Below are 24,469 nucleotides of genomic sequence, written 5' to 3' on the forward strand. Positions count from 1 at the left end.
AAGCAGAAGATAGACAGGCATGGAGTCCATGTGGTTCCACACGGTCCGCATCTTGTCAGTACCGTTCCCAGTTTCTCATACACATCTGCCTATATCAGTGTAGGGGTCACCTGCTTCAGACTGGAAAAACAACAGAGATCACGAATGACTATCTGATCTAATTTATAAAATACCTAAGAAAATCTGTGGCTGCCAAGCGTGTTCTTGATGACAGGATTTTTGCTTTGGTGATGTCAGTAGAAGGAAGGGGCAAAACTAGAAAGATCCTCAAGAGAGTGTGGGATATGTTCGTTTTCTAGAAGGACACTAACTCGCTTCTTTGAAAAATATTCTAGAAAGCAAAACTGTAATTTTAATTTGAGACAAAGAGCCATTATTTGTTTGAGACGAACACACTGTAGCAGAAAACAGTCATTTCTGTACCAGAATACTAAAGTAAATAAAAAGAGATCAGTCTGTTTTGGGCTTTGTAGATTCAGTGTGATCAAAGGCCATGCATAAGAAGGCAAGGGACAGAAACTGAAAACATCCCCAAGATAGAAGAGCAAGGGCACGTGCAAAATAGCTGAGTTCCCCAAGAAGCAGACTCAAGTCCTCCAACATCAGTCTGTCTTCCTCATTTCTTGAAAGCATGAGTCAATTGTACATCCCTGTGATGTAACAAGACTAAAGAGATGGATAAAGGCTGAAGGCAAGTGGCTGCTTAGAAAACAGTGAAAAAGAATAAACCTGGAGAAAAGCTGGGCTGGACCTGTAACCCTATGGGCACACAGTAGGAATAGGCTGCATAATTCCAAGAAACAGGCAGCATGGGCAAAGAATTTATACAAAGCATGACAAAGATTAGGCTGTGTGAGAGGTCTTGGGTTGCTGATGATCTCAGAAGACAAGAGACATGGAACAGGCTGGGAAGAAAAAGAACTCCCACCCCATCCTTATTCCATAGGTAGAACGGCTGTGCCAGCACGGGAAGTTCTCCCAATGCTTTTCTACCTACTGGGATAGGCAGAGCGACACTCCATGGAAGATCCTCCACTCCCGTACTGTGGAACAAGCACCGAGCACTGGGAACAACTTTATGATCTCAAACACCAAGGGGGAGAGGAGGGAATGGAGCTGCTGGAAAGAACGGGGTAACACCTGTCACAGTTCCCTGACTGTCACAGGTGACAGTTCTGTGACTGTCACAAAAAAACAAGAGGGAAAAATGTGGGCAGAAGGATTGTGTTTCCATGCCTCTCCTCTGGTACCTACCTCTATTGTTCCCTAAACCTGTACCTGATCAAGAGACTCCTTTCAGAAGATAATTCTGCTTGAGTCGGAAGGTGACCTTAGCCTCTCCTGGCTGGCCAAGGCATTCAGAACCCAGTCTTCCCAGAGAGGTACCTTTAAAACCTGGAGGAATAGTCAGGCCTATTCAATTTCCCTGGCCCCCTTTTCTTGAACACTCTTTCCTTCTAGGTTTTAGTCACAAAGGCAGGTGCCAATTTGCAGGGATGCCTTAGGCAATCCCTGACCTGTTGCTCCCACACAATGAAAAGGGAAACAGGATGTTAAAGGGGTTTTTAGGAGGCTCCAAGGGTGAAGAAAAGGTTTCTCTACCAGATTTCTTGATAAATTCTTCATTCTGTGGTCAGCGCCCATTTCTCAGAACAACATCAGAACCAGAAGCTATGTGGCTTGACTTCTACCTGCCCCATGTATAAGTCTTTACTAAATGATCAAGTCACTCTCAAAAGGCACCTTTGCAATACAGAGACACACTGTGCTTCCCCGCAGCCTGCGTCAGCAACACAGAAATCACAGCTTAGGCCACTGAAAAGTAATGAATTATATAGAGTATACCATTTAAATCCATACTCTTTCTGCCCTGTATAAAAATGCCCAGAGTTTCTGGCTTCTTTTCTTCCTAGTTATCTAGGTGGATTTGCCCTTATTCTGACTGGCCTTGAATTTTCTGGGTACACAGTAAAATCACATATGGAAAATTAACAAACAGAAAATACAGTCCTCTAACTTAATCACTAACGTACCCTCTATCTCCAAAGAAGGGATTTTTTTTTTCTTCTTTCTTTTAAACGAAAGGCTCCTTGATGAACAGATGGGAACAATAAAAAGCATTTCCAGGCAACCTAATATGCAAATAATCTTGAGCTGACTGCACTCCACTTCTGGATCATTCCAATGCCTTCTCTCACCCTTCTGACTTACAGACAAGGCCGGCTTCTTAGGCTCAAGCTCACAGTCCACCTGATGGGTCAGGTGGCAGTTTGAGAATGGCGATAGTATCCTAACAGCAAGAAGAATCACTTTCGGTGTTCTCCTGCCTATTTGTGGCCACAGGGAGCTTTAATCAATTAAGTAGCTGAAATCATCCGCTCAAGTTTACTCTAGCAGTTCTGCTGGGCATGAGACTGCCAACATAAGACCTATCTCCTACCCCCCTCCATGTGCCCCTACAAAATCTCCTTTAAAATCTCTTCATCCTGGTGTATTCCAAAAGCTCCCTCAACCCAACCTTAGTCAAGAAAGCCAGTCCTGAAGGATGGTGCTGATAAAGATGTCAGAGACAGGGCAGGTCTTTTTTGCATGCTAATTCCTGCTTATTGTAGCAGTACCTGCAAACACAGCTCTAAACAGACTATTTCTAGTACAGGGAAAGGTAATTACACTCACAAAGGCACCTCTGTGTCGGGCGGGCACCAGGAGCCAGCAGGTCTGGGGGACCGGGGCTTAACTGAGACTCCAGCAGTGAATACACATTGTCTAGCATTGGGGGGGGGGATGCCAGACTGGGGGACCCCCACAGTACTCAACACAACAGTGGTGCACCTTGTCTGAGGAGGTTATTTAATGCTTCTGGCACCTGTCGTCAGAGCCACCCCTCTTTTCCGATCTTACAGGTTTAGAATTTATTTGGCATGAATAATTGTATATTTTGATCCGGAGCCGCAAACAATGGGCAGCGTGTCATGTCTTGATCCCTTAACATTCCTCTTGGCTTCCCTTCAGCAAGTTAACCCTTCCATGCACAGCTTGGTGGCAGCTGGGGTTTCTGCCCTAGGCTCATACTGTGGTTCACCATCCCCAAAAGGGGGGGGGGGTTATGCAATATACTTCAAGTAGAGCACAAACTGCTCACAGGTAAATATGTAACAGAAATGGCATGAAAGGGAAACCACTGGCATATGTTTCAATAGCATCATCTCAACTTTTGTTTATGATTGGGACTTGAACAGGATCCTTCTGGGAAGCCTCGCCAGTGTCAAGACTCACTAAGGGGACAGGACTACTGTTAAAGTCAAAAAATAAAGCAGCCACCAAATGAAAATGTCAGGGAACAGCCAATGACTTCAACTTGGATATAAAATACAAGTGCCTCCCAATTGTTTCTAATCAAGGGACTTTCATGGCATTATTTTCTTTTTAATTTCATTGCAATTCTAAAAAATTATCTTGGCAGCCTGAGGTCTCTGGGTGGACAGGAAATACCACTTGTTGGTTCAGCTGTTTTGTTACTGTAAGCTGCTTTGTCACCAAAGGGTCGTCAGATGGACCAGAGCCCTGTGACCGACATGAAATTTTTGGTGGAATTTTTTTCCTCACCATCACAGCACTGACCCGCAGGAAGATGCTTTTCTTTACTGATTTCTCTCCTCCATCCCTCCCTCTACACCATGTCTGAAAAGCATACTTCTAACCAGCTTCCTCTGTTTAGGCTTATACCATTTTTTTTGTGTTTACTTTCCTTCTGTAAAAAAACACATTCTTCAGACTACTTAAATTAAAAGCAGCCCTCATTTTACTATGATTATTAATTACAACTAAAATTATTAAGCACCAAAAAAAATTATTAAGCACCAGTTGTTACCATTCTAAACACACACATACATTAAGACAACGCTTTCAAACATTTGCCGGTATTTTCATTTCATTCCTGCTGCATGCTTCCCAACTATCATTTCTGCTTCTGCCTTATGGATATTGTAAAATTTCTACCTTTTTAAATAGAACTGAAGCTTGACTATATGGCTCATACATTATAGGAAAGGACCCTGTCACTGAGCTATCTATCCCCAGCCCTATAATTTCTTTGTTTGTCTGTTTTTCAGGCTACTATGTAGTCCTGGTTAGCCTGGAAGGATGTAGATCAGGCTAGCCTCAAACTAAGAGACCTACCTGTCTACCTCTGCTTCCCGCAAGCGCCACCATGCTTGGCTTATAAATTTTTTTTTAAAAAAAAATGCCTAAGTTGACATGCTCCTTGAGTTTTGTCAATCTTAACAAAACAAAACAAAAAAAAAAAAAAAAAAAAAAAGAAAGAAAGAAAGAAAAAGATTTTGGTTTACACTTATTCTCAAAATATACTTCCGCAAAATATGGACTTTAGTTTGAAATAGTTCTCCCCACTCCAAGCTTGAGGACAGACACCAGGCGAACAACTGTCCTTTGAATTTGTACTTGTCATCTTCTCTGGCTCTGAGGAGCTTTTCTGCAGCGGTGAGGCTCAGCCCTTTGATGAGCTGCGTCACGTCTGGGTATGTTTATTCATTTTTGCTCCCACAATTTGTTATCCTTTCTTAGTCCTGGGAAATCTTCAGCCATCATCTCTTCCTTTGCTTCTGACTTTCTTTTATACTTAGCAAGCCATCTCAAAACTTTCTCCATCTCAAGTTCTCTCAGAACTGCCTTCCGAATAATTCTTATCTTCTAAGTTTTCCAATTCTTCAGTTAGCTATGTTCAAATCTGTCAGGCCACCTGTTGGATTGCAAATTCTAATCATCATAATTTTACGTATTAGTTTTTTTAAAAAAATAAGCTTTTAATTCATATTTCATATAGGGTAAGATCTTTACATTTTTGCATGTTTAGAATAGTTCCTTTTCTTGTCATTTCCTACTGCTTTATGTGACTTGAAATCTTTGTTCTTTCATTCCCCACGGAACAGTATCTGAAAAATCCTTTGAGGTTCGGGTTGAAAGTGGGCTCCTTACGAGAAGACTAGTGTTTTGTTGTGTCAATCACACGGGGATATGATGGCATCACCCCCCACACCCAGACAAAGAAATATAAATTCAGCTTGTGAACTCAGGTCAGACCAGCTTAGACATCCTCATTGTAAGAAGAAGGATTCCTCCACCTCTTCTCTCTCCTGATAAGCAAGGCCATACCCCTGGCAACTTGAGCATGGCTATTTTGCCATCCACCAAGGGTATAGCTTTTTGAGGTTGCAGTTTTATGGGGAAAGACTCTAGCACCAGGAAAAGGGTCAGAGGAGCAGTGCTCCGGCAGAAAGGGTACACGTGCCAACACGATTGGCTCTGCGCAAGGAGGGTTGACCTCTGAGAGCAAATATCCCCTGAAATTGTGTGGCTGCCTCATCTTAATCCTAGCCTCGTTCTTTCATTCTCAGGACTTTAGGCATTACTATCTGTTGAGCGAATGCCTTTCAGCTGCAGGTTTCTGTTAAAATCACCTAACTTCGTATTCCCTTCCTTACTCATTTGAAAAGGCTTTTTATAAATTACATTATTCAACATTTTTACTTGTTTATACACCAATGGCTGGAAACCCTATAGACGGACCTTACTAGACGAATTTCTTTGGGTGGTTGTTTCTTAACCCCAGCTTTTAACTATGTTTCTCCAAGTTTCCTTCAAAACCCTAAAGATCACACATGCAGTATGTCACTGTGATTAGATTCTCATGGATTCAAACCCCTTCATTATACTCAGCAAAGGTTGTTACTCAGTAACATTAGCAGTTGTGGCTGACCCCAACTATGCCAGAATTTTTTTTCCAGGTTTGTACTGGCTAGCTTTGTGTGTCAACCTGACATAAGCTACAGTCATCAGAGAGAAATGAGCCTCAGTTGAGGAAATGCCCCCAATGAGCTGTAAGGCATTTGCTCAATTAGTGATCAATGAGGGAGGGCTCAGGCCATTGTGGGTGCTGTCATCCGTGGGCTGGTGGTCCTGGGTTCTGTAAGAAAGAAGGCTGAGCCAACCGTGAGGAGCAAGCCAGCAGGCAGCACCCCTCCATGGTCTTTGCATCAGCTCCTGCCTCCAGGTTCTTGCCCTGTTCCTGTCCTGACTTCTTCTGATAATGAACAGCCATATGGAAGTGTAAACTGAATAAACCCTTTTCTCCCCAACTTGCTTTTTGGTCAAGGTATTTTGTTGTAGCAACAGAAACCCTAAGACAAGCTTTAACATGGAACGCAAAGCCTGACAGTGCTCACTCACTGCAGACAGGATGGCTTCTTAGGTAGGGAGGAAGTGAATGGCTTCCGAAGAAACAAATATTCAAATACACACCAAATTCTAAATCATGTTGGCTCCACGCCAAATCCCGTACACTGTAGGAGCCAGAGCACAGGCCTTGCAATCAGAGAACTTTCTCTTTGTCAACTTCCTTATCTATAAAATACTGATTTTTTTTATAGGCACATTACATGTAAATTTACTAATTAACATAAAATGCCTAGTAGAATACCTAGCATGAGGTCCTCCCAAAAGGCGATACCAATCACCATTATCAATACTCAGAGGCACCATCTATCAGAGGAGAAAACAAAAACAGCCAGTGTATTCTTGTAACAACTGGTAGCTGGAAAATGACTTTGGCCTCACAACTAAATCATAAAAGAGTACAATTTTCAGTCTGAGAGTCAAGCTGCTTTTAGAGAAAATCCTAATCCTACCAAAGACGTTGCTACAAGTTCCTTAAAATGATCATTCCCCACACAAGCCCCTGGCTGCCACAGACCTGTCTCTTTAATATTATAGTTAATTAACACTTCTTAAGTAGGCCATCCTTTAAGTATATACCTCAGTAACAATAAGAAACCAGAGAATGAAAGGCTGGCTTAGCAGAAGGAGAAACATATCCATCACTACTGGAAAAATACATTGGGTGTAGTCTATGATCAGTCTACATACTTTCTAAAATTATAATCTCATAGTTTAGATCCTGCAGACTCTTTATAAAGAGAACAGACCAAAACCTGAGAAAAACAAAACAAAATATAGACTTGGTAATAAAGCTTGCCTCTGGAATGACAAATTCACAGGAGCTTAGGCATGAATAAGGTAACATCTATTGTCATGGGCCCTTTTTGTATCTGCATTTTCTGTGTTGACTATTAAAATACTTCAAAGAAGTTGATGGGACTACAATGACATGCTTACATTCCTCCAAGGCCTCAAGACTGGTCCCTCTGAAAGCAGTGAAGCCTCATACATATTTGTAACTTCAGTTTTAATGGAGCACTTGCATGCAAGAAAGATGGTTGTGGTGGATTGAGTAAGAATGGAAGGCTCCCATAGACTCAGTGCTTCAATACTTGGTCCCCAGTTAGTGGAGCTGTTTGAGAAGGATTAGGAGGTGTGGCCTTTTTGAAGGAGATGTCAGCTGGGAAGGGCTTTTAGGCTTCAAAAGACCACACCAGGCAGATTCTCTCCCTCACCTTCTCCCTCTCTGCCCGCTGCCTGCAGAGCAGGATGTAAAGCTCTCAGTTACTGCTCTGTCACTATGCCTGTCTATTTTCTACCATGATGATCACAGACTAACCCTCTAACACTATAAACAAGCCCCAACTAAATGCTTTGTTTTATAAGAGTTGCCTTGGTCCTGGTGTCTCTTCTCAGCAAGGGAACAGTAATTAAGACAATGGTCAAACAATCATTCGTGTTTTTGAAGCACTAACTCCCTCCTACAGCTTATTTAACACTCAACTGCACTATGCACTGTTCCATAAAAATCATATTTTCAAAAGCCATCTCCACTGCGTTGGTTCCTCCAGTGCTCCAAGCAAGCTGGATGTAATGAAGCCCACCTGAAATCCAGGTGCTGAGGTGGGGTTGCAGGTGAAGGAGTTCAAGGTCATCCTCCCTGGCTACATACAGAGTTTGAAGGTAGCCCAGGCAACCGGAACCTCCACCCCCTCAAAAATAACAACAAATAAGAAACTAAATGCCCCAAGTAGTAAATCCCAGTCCAAGTGACGGTGACGGTCAAGGACGAGGAGAGAAAAGAGTTTATTGCCAAACCTCAGAAATTACCCAGAGCTAGGGCAGAATGAAAAAAAAGAGTATGGTAGGAATTCTTTCATAATTTTTTAGTTGACATCATATGTTTTATGTGCTGAGCTCTACCCAGTGTGCTTTATATGTGCACAGGACGACTATTTCTGTGGAAATTTAAAGGTACTATGAATGTCTTCTTTCCTACCTGACTCAACAAACTTTATACGATACGTCAAATTCCAAAGAGAGATGTGTTTGAGTTTTAAGTCCAGACTCACCACTTTTTTTACAGGACAGATGACCTTGGACAAATTACCTAAACCCATTAAGTCTTCCACTTCTCAGCTATAATTTGAAACTTAAAAAGAAAGAGCATCTGCATGACGAGCTGTGGTGAGGATTAAATGATACAAAGGAGGCACAGCTATAAGCATGGGCCTGGGGAGGAAGCCCTCCCTAAACAGTGGCTTGAATAAGTTGCAGCCATGCACACGCTGTCCTAGCCCTGAACCCATCTCTCTGCATCCTGAACATGCTAGCCATATGTGATCCGGCCACCTTTGGCTGTGTCAAAGCTTGCCCTCATTGGCTCCTTTTCTTCTGTCTACAGATAGCAATTTGCTCTCCCAATACAATAACAACAAACAGGTTGGGAGGTGAGCGGCCCACTACAGCACAAGCCCAGCATGCACTAGGCCTCAAGGTTGATTCCCAGGCTATGCAAAAGGCAAACACGATGAAAACAAACAGTAACCTCTCAACGTCTTCTCCCCACCTAGAAAAAGTTTCACTTAACTCTACTTTTTTTCTAGTTGCTATTTTCTTTCACAGTAAAGCTCCTAGGTCGAATGGTTTATATGCTTTTATCTTCTCATGGAGGTTTCTGCTTCTATGATTCTATTTTCACTGTTTTTATAAAGCTAGCCATTGACCTGCATCTTTAGGTTCAAAGACCTTAGCTTCCCTTTGTTTTACACTTGCCATTCACCTCCTTTCTTTCTTGTTCCTTCCCTAGTGGCTTCAATGCTGTTCATTCCAGCCTCCTTCTGGACGCTAATCTGCTCTTTCCCTTCCTGTAATTCCTACCACGTCGTTGGGTCTCTGCATGCCATTAGCTTCCCACAGCCTGGGGATATCAACATTCCTGTGGCTTCGTGCCCACAGATGTTCCGATATCAGGTTGTGTCCATCCCTCTGCCTTCTAGAACCTTCACAAGAGGAGGAAAACTGGAGACCCACCCGTCTGTGATCTGTCCCTGCTTGCCTGGGTCACCTAGCTAAGCTTCCTTACATTTCCAGTCCTCTATCCTCAGGGAGAGAAGAGCAGACAGAAGATCTTTGAAAAGTTCCTCACAGTTTCTCAAATGCTGAAATTCTAAAAATCCCGTCACTACCGCCACCACAAGAATCTACATTTACTTTCCCCCTTTCGTTACTCTCCAGGACTTGGCAAGACTGAAACATCCTTTAAATGTATCCCCAATTGCCACTGCCCCCCATCAAGTCAAGGTCACCATGCCACAGCTGCATCCTCCTTATCCCTCAGCCTCATGTTTTCCATCACAGAAGCCCACAGGCTTGTCCTCAAATCATACCTGGCTACAGGCCTAACAGGCCTCCCACCTGGTTAACACTGTGATACTTTCCCACACCATCTCCTTCAGGAAGCCCCTTGGCCTTTTTGCTGTGAGTGGGATCTACTTCCCTCTCAGCTCTGCGCTCCACTGACAATTGTTCTTGACTGCACACAGGCTGCATTCTAGAGATCTGTGAAGCTGAAGACTGCCGGGAGATAGTCACGTGCTTCTGTAAATAACCGTTTATTCCTCTCCAGCACCAAGACAGAGCACACTGGGATAAAGGGATCTCTGCTCTTTCAGGTCCAACAATCCCAGTATTGCGTTTGCTTTCTTTACTCCAATATACTCATTTGTAACAGGGAAAAAGATTTGGCTTTCAATTACCACTTATTTGCACAACTATCATTTTTCTGATGACCACTCATGTGCCAGAAAAGGTTACAAAGCAGCAGTGAACAAGATAAGTTGGTTAACACACACAATGAACAGAAAGGAGACCCAGACACGGAGGAAGTATCAGATGGGCATTCCTGTTCTTGGCAAACAGAAATGCAGATGGGACCGCAATGCAGGTCTTTCTGAGGACATGCCAACTGAGTTAAGATGTGAAGGGAAGAGCCTTCATCGCTATCTGATGGCCTGGTTTTCTTGAAGGCTGACTTTTTCTTAGCTGCCAAAGTATGTGCAGCAACTTGGCTTTTCAATGCCACCTCCTAAATGGCCACCACAGTGGCAGGCACCAGAGCTGGCTCTCAGCATAAGTGCACTGACTGAGCTGTCTCCACACTCTCCATGGATGTCCCATGGTCTGTTCTAAGTAGTGTCTTTCTCTTAGTAACATGCATTTGCCTTCCCTCTGTAAATGGTTTCAGAGTTCCTTTTCTTTTCAATTTTATTTTATGCGTATCAATGTTTTGCCTGCCATGTATGCCTGTGCATTGCGTGTGTGTTTGGAGCCAGTGGAGGTCAGCTCCCCTGGAACTGAAGTTACAGATAGCTGTGAGTCGGTACATGGATGCTGGGAATTGAAACTGAGTCTTCTGGAAGAGCAGCCAGTGCTGCTAACTGCTGAGACATCTCTCCAGCCCCCAGCTCACTTCGTTTTAGCCATTTTTCCATTGTCCAATATCCCACAGTATGTTCATCCACTCATTTCCCAAGGGGCATCTTCCTTGCTTCTAGATTTGGGCAATTATAAATAAAGCATCCATAAACAATAACACATGTGTGCTCAGAGAGTGAATTAATCTTATTTACATTATTCCAGCTGCTGTGTTTTAGAAAACTGAAGACTCAGAGAAAGCCCTTAGGAGGCTCCTACAGAGGTCCAGTTAAAAGATCCAAGCAGAGGTGGGAGCGTGGGATTGGCCCCTAAAGTGGAACCAAAGAGATGTTCCCTTGGTGTCAGGAAGTTTTCATCTGATGTGTTTCCGAGGAAATACCTGCATGATTGCTTTCTTCATGTACTACAGAGGCACATAAAAAGAGACAGTCTATAAGCAGACAAAGGGGGAATTATTCTTATAGGCGCTTGTATATTAATAAGATGCAACTGATAAATGGATGCAAGGTGATTAAATAATCCCCCAATGCTGAAGTGTACACACGTTGATCTATAACTTCATTTCTAAGATTCTGTGCTTGGTATACGCTCAGAAAAATATGCCAAGTGCACACAGGAATAGTCTCTGTGGCCTAATTTCTAATATTGCTGTAAGGGATAATTTGTTACGGTCCATTTTCAGTATGAGGCAAGCTTAGAGTTCCTCAGAGTTATAGATAAGTGGAAAATGCCGGGCCCTTCTCTCCCCTGGCTGGCAGCTGGCATTGGTTTCTCTGAGAACTCTGAGAATCCGAAAGTCATAGGCAATGTGCTATATGACTACGTGACTGAGCCCATGAGCAGAAAAGGGGACGGTTACAAGGTCCACATTATTCATTAGTGTCAGTCTATGGAAAAAGAGGACAGGGATTTCTCAATATTGGGAGACTTAAAAAATAACAAATCAGTGTGCCAGCCATTCTATATGCTGTGTCTTACTCTGCAGAACTGTATATTAAAAGCTGCTTTGGTTTCGCTACTCTCTTCAATTTATTACCTATTTCTAACATCTCTAAAATTGGAAAGAAACAATAATTATATGGAGGATAGAAAATGAGTTTAAAAATGTTATCTCTGTAACACACACACGCACATATACCTTAAAGACATTTTTATGTGGCTATAAAGACAAGACAACAGAAGAGACCTCGGATGTACTGTGTTAAGAAACACTGGATTTGTAATACACTGATACCTTGGTATAGTTTGGGTTATGAGAGTTTTTACTCTTGTATCCTGGATGATTTGAGCTTTTGAAACAAACAGATGCTTTCAGAACACACTGACAATAGTTCCAGGAATCTAGCTACACAAAATGGTTGACCATGTAAGTGTTTTGATGTATACAGATGAAAAAAAAAAATTTACCTGTACAATGTCAAATACAGTGTGATTACAACAGAGCAGGTGAAGCCCATATTCCTATGTGACCTTGCACTGGCATCTAACATGTGGGATTACATGAAGTAAAATCCTTCTGTTAATGCATGAGGATTCTCATCCTCATTGCTCCAATGGCCAAGTTTTGTCTTCAGGAAAGCCAACTTTACTGTTGCTTTCTAGAGAAACTGTTTTCGACCTCTGTTATCTGGGCTGCCATGTAAGGCTAGATAACAAGCTTTACAAACTGACAGCTCCAACACAAAAGGTAAGTTCACACAGCCGTCTTTCCTATGACAGATGATTTACTTTATGCTATGCAAACTTGGGCCATAAAGCAGCGTTACAGAACTAGATCTACACACATGAAAAGCTAGGATTCTTCCCTCTCCCTTCTCTCCCTCCCTCCCTCCCTCTCTTTCTCTCTCTCTGTTTGTGTGTTGTGTGTGGGTGTTACCACAGAGCTGCAAGCACAGGCCTTGCATTCTCAAGCTCTGAAGAAAAGTTGTACCTGAGGGTTTTTTTTGGAGGAGGGGGAAGGGTTACATATTAATACTCATTCTTCCTTTATTTCAATCAGCTCTTTCCTGTATGCTTTAACTAAATCTCTAAGTGTTACCAGTTCAGGGGCAGGCTTTTGCTTACATAGTTCGTTCATCTTCACTAAACTATTTCTAACTTGAGTAATGTAACACGGATACTGTACTCACATTTTTTTTTTTCAGTTGCAAATATATTTTTTCTTAAGGCAAGTATTCTAACTGCCAAGGAGTTCACAGAATGCTAAGGTATTTTGCAAGTCAATTCATGAGGAAACAAAAACAAAAACAAAAACTGGAAGCTTGGTTAAATCAATTGAGTTAAGGTTAAGCTGAGCAGCCCTAAACACACAAACAGAAGCAATGGCTCATCCCCCCCCCTGCTTCCAGCATTGTAATGCTAACAGCAGCAAACAGAGGGTACCCTGGGAAGGAGAAGAAAGAGGATCTGTCCTAATAAAAATTAGGACGGGGTCCTCCCCTCCAGGACTTACCTGAGAGACAACTAACAGCCTTGAAGTATTGGGTTGCTCCAGACATTTGCATTTTTTTTCCTAACCAAGTAAAACCGCAGAGAAACACTTTACAAGTAGAAAGCTCTATACATCATGAAATAAAATCTCCTGGAACCATGCAGAAAAGCCACAGTCCTGATGCTCCCTAGCAAGGCAGTTTTCAACATGATGTCTGACCAGGGAAAGGTGATGTAGAGAGGTCTGGAGTCCAGATCCGCAACACAAAACTGGAAGAAGAGAATTGAAGCTGCCTGGGGTACTGACATGAGCAGATCTGAAGGTCCCAACTGCTGGGCAACCCTTGGGTCTCTGGGAGTTTTGGCTGAGGGGGATTCCAGGAGCAAGGTGGGAAAGGCCAGGTCACTTTCATACAATGAAACCAAAGTTTCGGTTCAAAAACATTAGTAACTTCATGTGGTAATTACCAATTCACCGAAACAGCATTTTGGAAGGCAGCGCCAAGCCTTGTGGAATGCTTCTCAACTAGATTAAACCTCTAGACTAGTAATTAGCTAACTTTATATGAGACAGTGCTCCTGCTCCAACCTGAGCTATCTTGATCATTTCAGAAAAGCAACTTTAGCACAATAGCACAAACAAGCAACGTCTGAGCCTCAGTCTCAGCTCAAATACCATAGCTGGCAGCCGTTGCTCACCCTGAGACGGAATCAGGGTGCCAGTGCCTTCCAAGGAGCGTTAGAGGGGATTAAGATAGTGAGATAATGTGAAGATGAAAAGCACCAAGCCCCAGCCCTCATGGCATCTGCAGCGAGTTGCACAGTCTGCTCTTGCATCAGCAAACAAGTTCCTGCCATTTCATCTGCGGAGATATTTTGATAACAGTCATTGCCATAGTACCAAGTGCTCTTTACTAGACAGCCGGTTGAAAGACAGCCTGGCATCCTGTCAAAGTGACAAGCCGCTACATCGTGTCACAGACGGCAAGTGCCTAAGACGTTAGAACAGAAGGTATTTTTTTTTCCTCCAGTGCCCCATGACAGTACTGTTTACTTCTTATAGCTGGTAACGTATGTGCAAACAAAACAGCTACAGACACCGTGTTCATTGTTCAGTTTTAGGACAAGCATTTCAGGTGCTATTTAACAATAAAAGAGCCAACATATCAAGCAAGGGCCTTAGAGATGGCTGGGGAGGGGAAGCCACTTGCCACAAGCATGGCAACCAGAGTATGATCCCAGGAACCAATGTAAAGGTGGAAAGAGAGAAATAACCCCTCAAGTCTGTCCTCTGACCTTGATAATGCACGCCCATGCACAAACAGCAAATATGCAAAATTAAAAAAAGAAAATTGCTCCACATCCATGTATTTATTCCATACTAGCATATGCACCTAATTCCCTTACTAACATCAACCCCGGCAGAAAGAGACACATTCTCTATCTGATCCGTATCCATCAGATCACAGGGTGCTCTATCAATCACGTGACCTGGAGGAAGGCAGAGAAGGCTGTGGAGTGGGAGAGTTGCCTAAACACGCTCCATGGTACGCATTTCTGACTGACTCACTAAGGTCACCTGCAGAGATCCCAGAAACAAAAAGAGAAAAAACATTGGGGGAAACAGAGGTTAACACACCCCACTGAATGCCCAAGGGTGCAGTTCCTTTCAGTGCAGTTGCTACCCCTGCAGGGTCCTTTATACCCACTTGGGATGATGGGAGAGGGCAAGACTTCAGTGTCACAATGTTAAGTGTCTATGGGGTAGATTTCTAGGGACATGGACATGAAAAGCGCTTTCCTTGCATGGCTTGGGGTGAAAATGAAGACGATGCCCTCTGGAAACCAACCCAAGCGGAGTGAGTGGTGGCGGGACACTGCTTTAAAATGCACACCAACAATCTGATTAAGATAGCTCGGTCTATAGATGTAACTTATTAATTATATATTCTGCACATATAAATTAGGCTGCTTTAGGCAGACTTTGAATTTTCACCCCGTATTCCTAAACACTGGTTTATCTGGGTAGGCAACAAATTCTTTTTCAAATCTTCCTACTGGAAAACAGAGAGTATCTTTTGTTCAATAAAATTTAGTGATGGGTATAGATGCAGATAACCTCAGTTTATTAGAACAAAGGTTTTCTTTTCTTTAAGAAAGAGGTCTCACTGGGTACTCTGGCTGGCTTGGAACTCTCTCCGTACCCCAGGCTGGTCCTGAAATCACGGAGATCCATCTGACTTTGCCCACCAAGCCCTGGGACCAAGGGTGCATATCACCATACCCGGCTATACCAATGCAAATTTGTGGTAGAAGAGTAGGGAAAACTTTTCCAATGTCCACTAAAATGACATTGGAAAACAATTTTATAAACAAAAAGAGAGTACGATTCATAAAAATTAAGAAGAGGTACCAACACAGAAAAATCGCCAAGTGCCAGAATATACATAGGACCAGAAAGTAAATTCTTGATCTGAGAATTTGGTTTGGGGGCTGGGGAGATGGCTCAGTTTGTAAAGTGTTTGTCATGCTAGGCTGATGACCTCCATATGGATTCTAGGGCACATATAAAAAGCTAAGTGTGGCCACATGCCTGTAATCCCAGTGTTGGAAGGCAGAAACAGGAGTCATTGGGGCTGACTGCAAAGCCAGTCCAGCCAATCAATAAGCTCCAGGTTCACTGAGAAACACAAAGTCTCAAAAAAGTGAAAAGCACCCCACCCTTTCCTTTCTCTGGAACCAGGTGAGCAGCCCAGGCAGGGCTAAGATAAGGCTCCAGACCTGTGCAACAAGAAGGAGGAGCTGTTCAAACAACTGGGTGATCTGAGGGTGAGGGTGTCCCAGCCTCATATTGCCAAGGTGACAGGTGGAGCCTCCTGTCCAAGCTCTCCAAGATCCGGGTCGTCTGCAAATCCATCGTCCGCTTCCTCACTGTCATTAACCAGATGCAAAAAGAAATCCCTCATGGGCAAGAAGTGCAAGCATCTGGACCTATGACCCAAGATGGCTAGAGCCATGCGCCACTGGCTCACCAAGCACGAAGAGAAGCTGAAAACCAAGAAGCAGCAGCAGAAGGAGCAGCTGGCCCCGCTGTGCAGGTATGCAGCCAAGGCCTGAAGCAGCAACAACATAAAGGGCAAGACTGGAAAAAAAAAAAAAAAGTGGAAAGCAATAGAAGACACCCTACGTGACCTCTGGCTATCACATGCATGTGTTCACACATACAAACATGTGCACGTGTACAACAGCCCCCCAACACACACACACACATACACAAACCCAAATAACAAAGAGTTCCTATACCAACAGAAGTACAAAAAACGCTACAGCTAGCCGCTGAAGCCAGTGTCCCTGGAGAGAGTTGTGCTGAACAACTCCATCAGGCGCCCTCCGCATCTCTGTATCTCTAAGGGCAGTTTGTTGGCAGATGGTTGGAAGGGACACCTCCTAATTGGCATGATAGTGTCCTATGGGTTCCAGCAGAATGTCTAGTTGAAGTGGAGAAATGAACTTTTTTCTGGAAGAACAGCTATGAGCGTAAAATAACAGTAATTAAAAAGAAACCAGTGGAAGGGAAGTTACCTTGTAGATGCCGAAGAACCCCAGGTCTCGCACCACCGACAGCGCGCTGACTCTGGGGCCGGTGGTGATCTCCCCAGCCACTTGCAGGCGGATCTTGACAATTTCTAAAGGATTCGTGAAAATCACCTGGGAGCCTCCAGCCTAAAGGGAAAAAGGACAACTTAGGATTAAAGCTGGAACATGCTAAGGGATCGGGAAGAGAAGAATCATTTCTCTGAACGGAGTTTAGGATATTCTGTCCTCGCAGGATGACTGTTTTGGTCCCTGTCCATCAATCAAAACAGACGGTGGGTCAGAAAGATGGCTAAGTGGGAAGTGACTCCTGCCAAGTTGTTCTGTGACCTACACACACACACACACACACAAGGAAATAAATGTAATTAAATTTAAAATAAGAATAAAAAGTGCAGCTAGGAACCATAAATGTGACAAAAAATCTAGTTGTGGTGTGGAAGGCTTCAAGGACAGAGGTCCCAGTTCGTTAGTCTAGAACCAGAGAACCAAAGAAAACAAAGACTGTAGGGAGGCTGCTGTTGGCTCCACTCACACCGACATGACAAGGAACACTAAGTGGCACCAACAAGTCCTTAGCATGCACAAGACTCTAGGTTTAACTGCCTGCACCAAAAAACAAAGAGGATTTCACGAAGCGTGGATAACTGCTCCCACAGCATCCAAAGATACAACGGCATTAATAGGCTAAACACAAAATAAATTAATATTCCAAGCAGAACAAATCTGATTCTCAAAATAGGAGGAAGCAAGGAGTACAGATTCAAATACCATTTGGGATTACTCTTACAATTTTATTTATAATTGCCTGTGTCTAGAATCATTCTTTTTATGTAAACCAAATGATATGTCAAAATGGCAAAAATGGGAATTATACCGACTACAGCTTATACTTTGTACACTGTGTGCTCGCTTGTTCCGGGAATGGCTGGATATCACCTCCCCCAAATCACCAGTGAAATACTTAAAGCACAATACAGGAAACCTCAGTTTGAAGCGAAGTTCACACCGGCAATAAGCAATTATGGTTTTTTTCTCAGTATTAGTCAACGTGTTATTCCTTAATCACAAATATACCAAACTTTACATACTCCAACTAAAATTAATCACGGCACAGCACAACTCTGGATATTTTATTATGCAATGCTGCCACTGAGGCCAGACCACAGATACGAGGCTCACACAGCTTACAAGTTGCCATCACGGTAACAGGTAACTTTGGGTGACGTCAAACAGATGTGCCTCCCAGAAGAGTCTCTCCTCTCGGGACTCTGCACATGCATTCTCTCAGATGCTCTGGCTGTGCTGCATGGGATGCATTCAGCTGCAAGAGTGGTCTCGGAAGTGCTGTGTATAATGGCTACACGTAAGACTGAGAGACAGCATGACTGCCCAACGGTGAGGATGCAGTAAATGAATCTGAGCGTGCCCATGCACTGATACTGCAGACAGGATAAAATTACAGCATTTAATTTTTTTCTTTGTATATTTTATAATTTCTGTATACGTCATGTGTTGTGAGGACAACAAAGTCAACAAGAAAGTAGAGGAAAAAAATGTTTACTGTTTTTCTCATTTCAACAATTTAGCATCTTCATCAGGACACATTTGTTCTTTAAAAAAAAAAAATTCACATTTTCCCCATGCCTGTGCTTAACAGAGCAACGATATTCATCCATTTCCTGGACACAGGCTGTCTCGTCCCTCTCCACACTCACCATGTTTTGCTCATCCCCTTCTCCACAAGGCCCTCATAAAGTAGGAAGTAGAGCCTGAGCTAGCATGTCCCAGGGCTGCTGTGTCCTCCTGGTTCATGCAATGAAGAACTGTGCTTGTGCATACACTGCTGCTTCCTGCAGGAACCTGGAAAGCAGCCCCTGTTCCCACTGCCCTAAGTCTGCTGTGGGTTTGCAGGCCCTTCCTACACGACATGTGTCGGCTGATGAGGGTTAGCAGAAGGAAGATGGGCTAGTCACCATATTAAGCACACAGGGACGGCTGTTTCAGTGAATCTGCACCAGAGAGCTCTGCATCTGAAAGTGAAGATCATTATCCAGACAAACAGTGCACTTTAAAGGGGAAAGGTTCTAGCTCAGTGCTAGAATGCTCACGGCCCTGGGTTTGATCCCCAGCACCACAAACAGGAAGCAAAAACTCTTCTCTAGGACAAAGTTGTTGAGGAGGATTCACTAGGATGGAATTAGCTTAAGTGCCGGTTTCAACTTCTGACGTTTGCTGCTTTTAGGCTCCAGAGAGGAACTACAGCCTGCAACCCTAACGGCTAATTTCTCACAGTCCAAAACGGGAGTGATACACAGCACATCCTCATGCCAGCCCTTCACAGCAGGTGAGGAGGGAGCTGCAGGCCCCACGTAGAAGACCTCATTTACCATAAGAAGCAAAGAAATGCTGAACATACACCACTGGACTGGGGCTCAGGGGAGAGCAGCTACTCTACTCCCTTTCCCAGAAAGTGCCCCTTCTGTGTCCTGGCCGGGGCACAGTCACCTGCAGAGGCTGAAAGGGGAGGCTGACTTCTGGACTCCACGCTAGGGAACTAATAATTAAGAATTTCTGTACTTGTGCTTTTTAAAAGTGTTCCTATCTGATTATGCACACGGAGGACTGAAAAATCTCTTTACCGAGCAATCTGTAGGCTGCCTGTCAATTCTGAGGGTTTTCTCATTTTCCATAAAAGCTATGATTTCTAATTCCGATCTCCCATATTATTTCAGAGAACAGCTTTTATGTTTTCCTTTTGATCTCACAACCAAGCATTGGCATTATCAAAGGTATAATTTTTAGGCACAGAATTGTCTCGTTATTTTATTTCTTTACAAACACCTGTAAAAGTTAACAATGCATCCAATAAAATGGGAACTTACTCCCAACTTCCTAACTCCAAGACAATAGAGAGACATCGGTTCTTAGGACTCACAAAGCTGGATTGTGTTAAGGATAACAGAAGAGAAAAAAAAAAAAAAAAAAAAACACTTCATAGGGATGCAGGGACCAGGTGTATCAGAAAGAAACTGTAGTGGTACCAAGAAAAGGGAATGATGTATACCTATAGCCTCTGGCAGACTAAGAAATGAACCTACACACCCAAAGTGGCACACTGGAAAGGTGTCAAAGATGAAACATGTCCTTTGGAGTCTGGCTGGAAGGAAACGAGACTTGAAGGCACCTAGCGAAGATGCTTATCATTAGGTACACAGCGTCTGGGCATCTCCAGGGCTTGATGGCTGCACAGCGCACTCACCGCCTGCTGCTCTTCCTACTCCTGCTCTATTGTCCATTCATAGCACCTTAGCCATGTCCCTCCTCTGCAGAGATCAAAGATACCTCAAATGGGCCAACAATGAACAGCAACATCTATTGTACGCAGAGGCTTTGTGTCCCTCATCACTTGAGAGCTCTGGCTGTGCGAAGATACTGGCTTTTCTGTACATGTGATTTCCGTCACCAATCATTTTCTTATGACTTTCTAGAGTCTCTGGCAGGGTTTCAGAGATGTGCCAAACTGACTCACAGTGGCATCCTCCAGTGAGGACATGGACTCCTTGATGTGTTTCTTGCTTTAGCTTCCATTACTGACTCCAGCTGAGAAAGAAACAGACTTGTTGTGGTGGTTTAAATGAGAAACGTCCTACTTGGACTCCGGCATCTGAAACCTGAGTCCCCAGTTGGTAGCACTGTCTGGAGAGTCTGCAAGGAGGTGTAGTTTCACTGGAGGAAGTTCAACACTGGGGGTGGGCCTTTACAGTTTAAAACCTTACCCCACTTCTAGTTTTTCAGCTTCCTCCAGACTATTAAAGATTCACATTTTCTCAGCTTGCTAGTCCTGCTGTTTACCTATTGCCAGCTGGATACTTCCTTGTCGTTCATGATAGACCCATATCCCCCTGGAACCATAAGCCTAAATAAATTCATTCTTTCGTGTTTCATCACTGCGGCAGAAAGGTGACTGATAAAAGTAATGCCTGTTTCTGCTCCTGAATATTGATCTACATATTTATTCTCTAAAGTTCTATAAAGACTCACATTCAAAGCTGTGCTTAAGAACCAGTCCCACCCTATTAGTCCAGCAGCATATTAGGGCTACAGAGCAGCAAGCAGAAGAAACAGTATGTGAGAAAAAACTAAAAAGCATATACGACAGTGTTTAGGTCCAGAAAAGACAGTTCAAAGGAGAGCAAGGCCTTTCGTTATCTTGGATGTTCTGGAATGTGAGGGGGAAAAAAAATGTTAACTAGCAACCCAGGAGACTTACAATCCTTGGTGTCATTAAACATGGCACAGTCAACCCCAAAGGAACTGCTGGAGAACAGTACAGCTGAGTTACCCTTGAGTCACAGGCATGTGACCATGTTTTACATGTTTTCTGATTTTTTTTTGTGTATGGTTGGTTGCATGAGGCCTAAGAGCCATAGGCTGCACACACCATGTAATGTGAAAAGAAATGTCACAAAAGCAGTGACAGGGGATTCTCTGGGTAACGGACCCACAGTAACACATCAATCAAATAAAATGTCAGTCAGGAGCATAGTTATGACAAGCCTTACAGTGCATGCTGTCGGTTATTGAGACTTAATGCGTTGCTAGGCACTATGCTAACAAGTTATGAGGGATTTGAGGGGAGAGTTGGTCTTCACGATGTTGCCACATTTTCTGTTTAGTGAACAAGCTAAGGCTGGTGGCTAGGCATTTATCTCACAGGGAGTCATAAAGCTGGAAGCCATGGCTTAGATGCCAAGGGTGAATTCCCGGTGTGGTTCTGACGGCATACTTACACTTTTTGTCGTTGCCTGGAGACAAGGTCTCCCTATGTAGGCCTGGATGGCCTAGAACTCACTATGTAGAACACACTGGCCTTGAACTCAGAGGGCTGCCTGCCTGTGCTGGGATGAAAGGCATGCACTAGCAAGATGGGCTCATACAAACTGTTCTCATCACGGCAGCAAGAAGGCGGCTCTATCCAGAATGCTTGGCTCTAGAGCAGTGGTTCTCAACCTTCCCAATGCTGTGACCCTTTAACACAGGTCCTCACATTTCGGCGACCCCAACCGTAAAATTATTTCATTGTTACTTCATAATTGTAATTCTGCTGCTGTTATGAATTGTAAATAATATAGGTATCTGAATTACAAAAGGGTTCTTGACTCACAGGTGGAGAACCGCCGCTCTATATAGAACAGATGGCTATGAAAGAGAATGACCAAAAATGAAACTACTGAGGCAAATCATGGAAAGAGACTGGGCTTGAAAGAAGCCCTGGACCCTGACTGCCATCCTGAAGACTGTGGATATGGTGTGGTTTGAGTGAGGGGAGAGAATGTAGAAATAGATACCTTCTGAGCTGCAGGGGAGCATCCAAGATTTGGGAAGAGGCTGAGATAACAAAGGGGTGTGTTTGGTGCTAATTTGAAAAGAAGTGGCCAAGCCAAGGGCGACAATTAGGGTCTTAGCAGATTGGGAAAGCAGATTGGAAGATAAAAGGTACAATTAAGACAATTACACCTGTAAGGAGAAGGGGAGGTAAGGTGAAAGGAGTTGAGTTCTTGCTGCTATTTTAAAGGACGGAGAATAAAGAGAACTATGACACAGAACAGAGAGATTGTGAGTTCGGAGATAAGAGCTAAGACACAGATGAGGTCACATTCCACTGTAACTCAAGAATCTGTAAGAGTTTGGAAGGAGATTTAGAAACAAGAGTGGTAAATGAAAACACTGACTATACAGTATTGTCCTGGAAATCGGGCAGGGAAGTTAAGTTGAGAATGTGGCTTCTGGACGGTGAACCAGTCAACAAGACCCACAGGCATCAGACGGAGTCAAAGGTCGTAGGTAATCTAGTGCAAAAGCAGCGCGGATGCTGAGGCAAGGAGGAGGAAAAATGGGTGTCATAAGAATATGAAAAGGATAATGGGTATTTACAGTGAGTCAGGAGGAAGACAGAGAGTGTATAGACAGAACAGCTGGGCATATTTTCTCTTTACTAAAGCAAGACATGATCATTTCTGAAAACGGGGAGAAAAGTGAAAGATAAAAAATCTGTAGACTTTCCTGGAAATTAAGTTAAGTTCTGGGCCAGCCTAAGCTATATGACATGAGAAAAACAGCTAGAGTTCTGACATACCCCTGATATACCTCTGTCCCCTGGAGCTGATGGCAAAATAATATTCTGGCACTCTATGAGAAGTTATGATTGGCAACACAGAGATTGTAGTGATTACTGAAAATGAAAGTACTTGTGTATGTTCTTGCTAAACTCAACACAAATAGCCTGGAAACCACAGCCAGCAGCCGGGCAACTAAACACAATTCACAATTTAGGGCTGTATTTGTGCCTGGCAGCTGGGCATCACTGCATAGGCATCACCACATGGGTATTCTACAAAGAGCCTACTGTGTATACACTGATGGGTAAGTTCAGTGCCACTTGGATTCTTACCTAGGCAGTTACCACTGTGAACAAGAACATCTGACAATCCACTCCATTTCATTGAACACTAGCAAAGAAAAGGATTCTGCTGTATCTATAAAAAGCAAAAACCTGACATTCAAAAATATTTCATATCTTCAGAGGAGAAAGACAGAACTGGAATATCCAATGAAAGTTTATATTTTCATTAGCAAGAAAAGTAACTATATAAAACACACACGACCAAAATGAAGAAAATTACAGGTTTTGTAGTTTGTTCTAACAGAGATAAAAAAATTTGAAGACTAGCGAACCAAGTACAGTTATTAGGAAGATTTGATGTAAACGTATGTTTGCCCATAACTCAATTTAAAATGCAGATGTTTGAAACAAAACACAACACCACTTTTTCTTTTAAGTCAAATATTATTAAAATGTCCTTTCCCCAAAATTAATTTAACATTCAAAGCAAACAAAATCTCAACTCAGTTTTCCAAAGATGTTAAAAAAAATCCAGAATAAAGTCATATGGAGAATTTTACTATTGCCTAGTCATTAAATTTTTTTTTTAATGTAGCACAAGACAGATTAAAAAAAAAAAAAGACCCATAAACAGGGACACAGCGCAATGAAAAGCCCTACAGACAGCATGGGCAACAGAAGAGGGAGATTCCATCTGCCAATAGCTAAGAGCACCTTTGCCCAACACTCAACCTATGAGCATAACAGACAGTGGCTGTTTACTGCTCTTCTTTCCTTAAAAACGGACAAGATGGGGAACTGGTTTTGGTGTGTATCAGTATCAACCCACCAACCACATGAAGGAATCTGCCTCAGTGATCTCTCTGGCATGGCCTCCAGCTGCTATTAACTACTGCTTCCTAGGATACTCATCTAGAGCATAGTTAGCCGGGGGTCCTGTGTGCTGGAGGAGGGCCAGACACTGACAGCACAAAACTTAAGGATGTCAGTCAAGCTGCAGTATGCTGGGTTGGAGGGCTTTCCCAGAAAAAGCAGCACAGCCCTGAACTCACTGTGCATGCCAGGCTGGCCTTATTCTCACAGAACCACCTGTCTCAGCTGGGACTAAAGGCCTGCACCACCATGCCTGGCTAACTTCCTCTTAACAGCTCCTTTAGTTTGTGAAGGTACAAAAGCTGCTCTAGCCCCTCCAGCCTTCTTAGCACCGGGAGGTATCTCTCAGTCATTCCTCTAGCAAGGCTGTCCCCCACACTGGGACTGCAGCTATAGTCATCTCCAGCAAGCTTCCCACAACACCCACTGTACAAACATCAGTCCTCCCGGTTTCTTTCTGGAATAATGCAGGTTCCCTAACAACTGAGGCAAGAG

General features: G+C 43.3%; 1 protein-coding gene across 1 annotated transcript in view; it reads right to left on the minus strand.

Annotated features, from left to right (window-relative positions):
- Slc25a13 (solute carrier family 25 member 13) overlaps positions 1-24,469 on the minus strand; it is a 158,203-nt gene that overhangs the window by 15,233 nt on the left and 118,501 nt on the right. The window contains exon 13 of the mRNA XM_055612918.1: positions 16,684-16,824. Coding sequence (XP_055468893.1) covers positions 16,684-16,824 — 141 coding nt within the window. The remainder of the gene's footprint in view (positions 1-16,683; positions 16,825-24,469) is intronic.

The sequence above is a fragment of the Psammomys obesus genome, unplaced genomic scaffold (assembly GCF_907164565.1).
Source record: "Psammomys obesus unplaced genomic scaffold, mPsaObe1.curated_primary_1811, whole genome shotgun sequence".
NCBI lineage: Eukaryota > Metazoa > Chordata > Mammalia > Rodentia > Muridae > Psammomys > Psammomys obesus.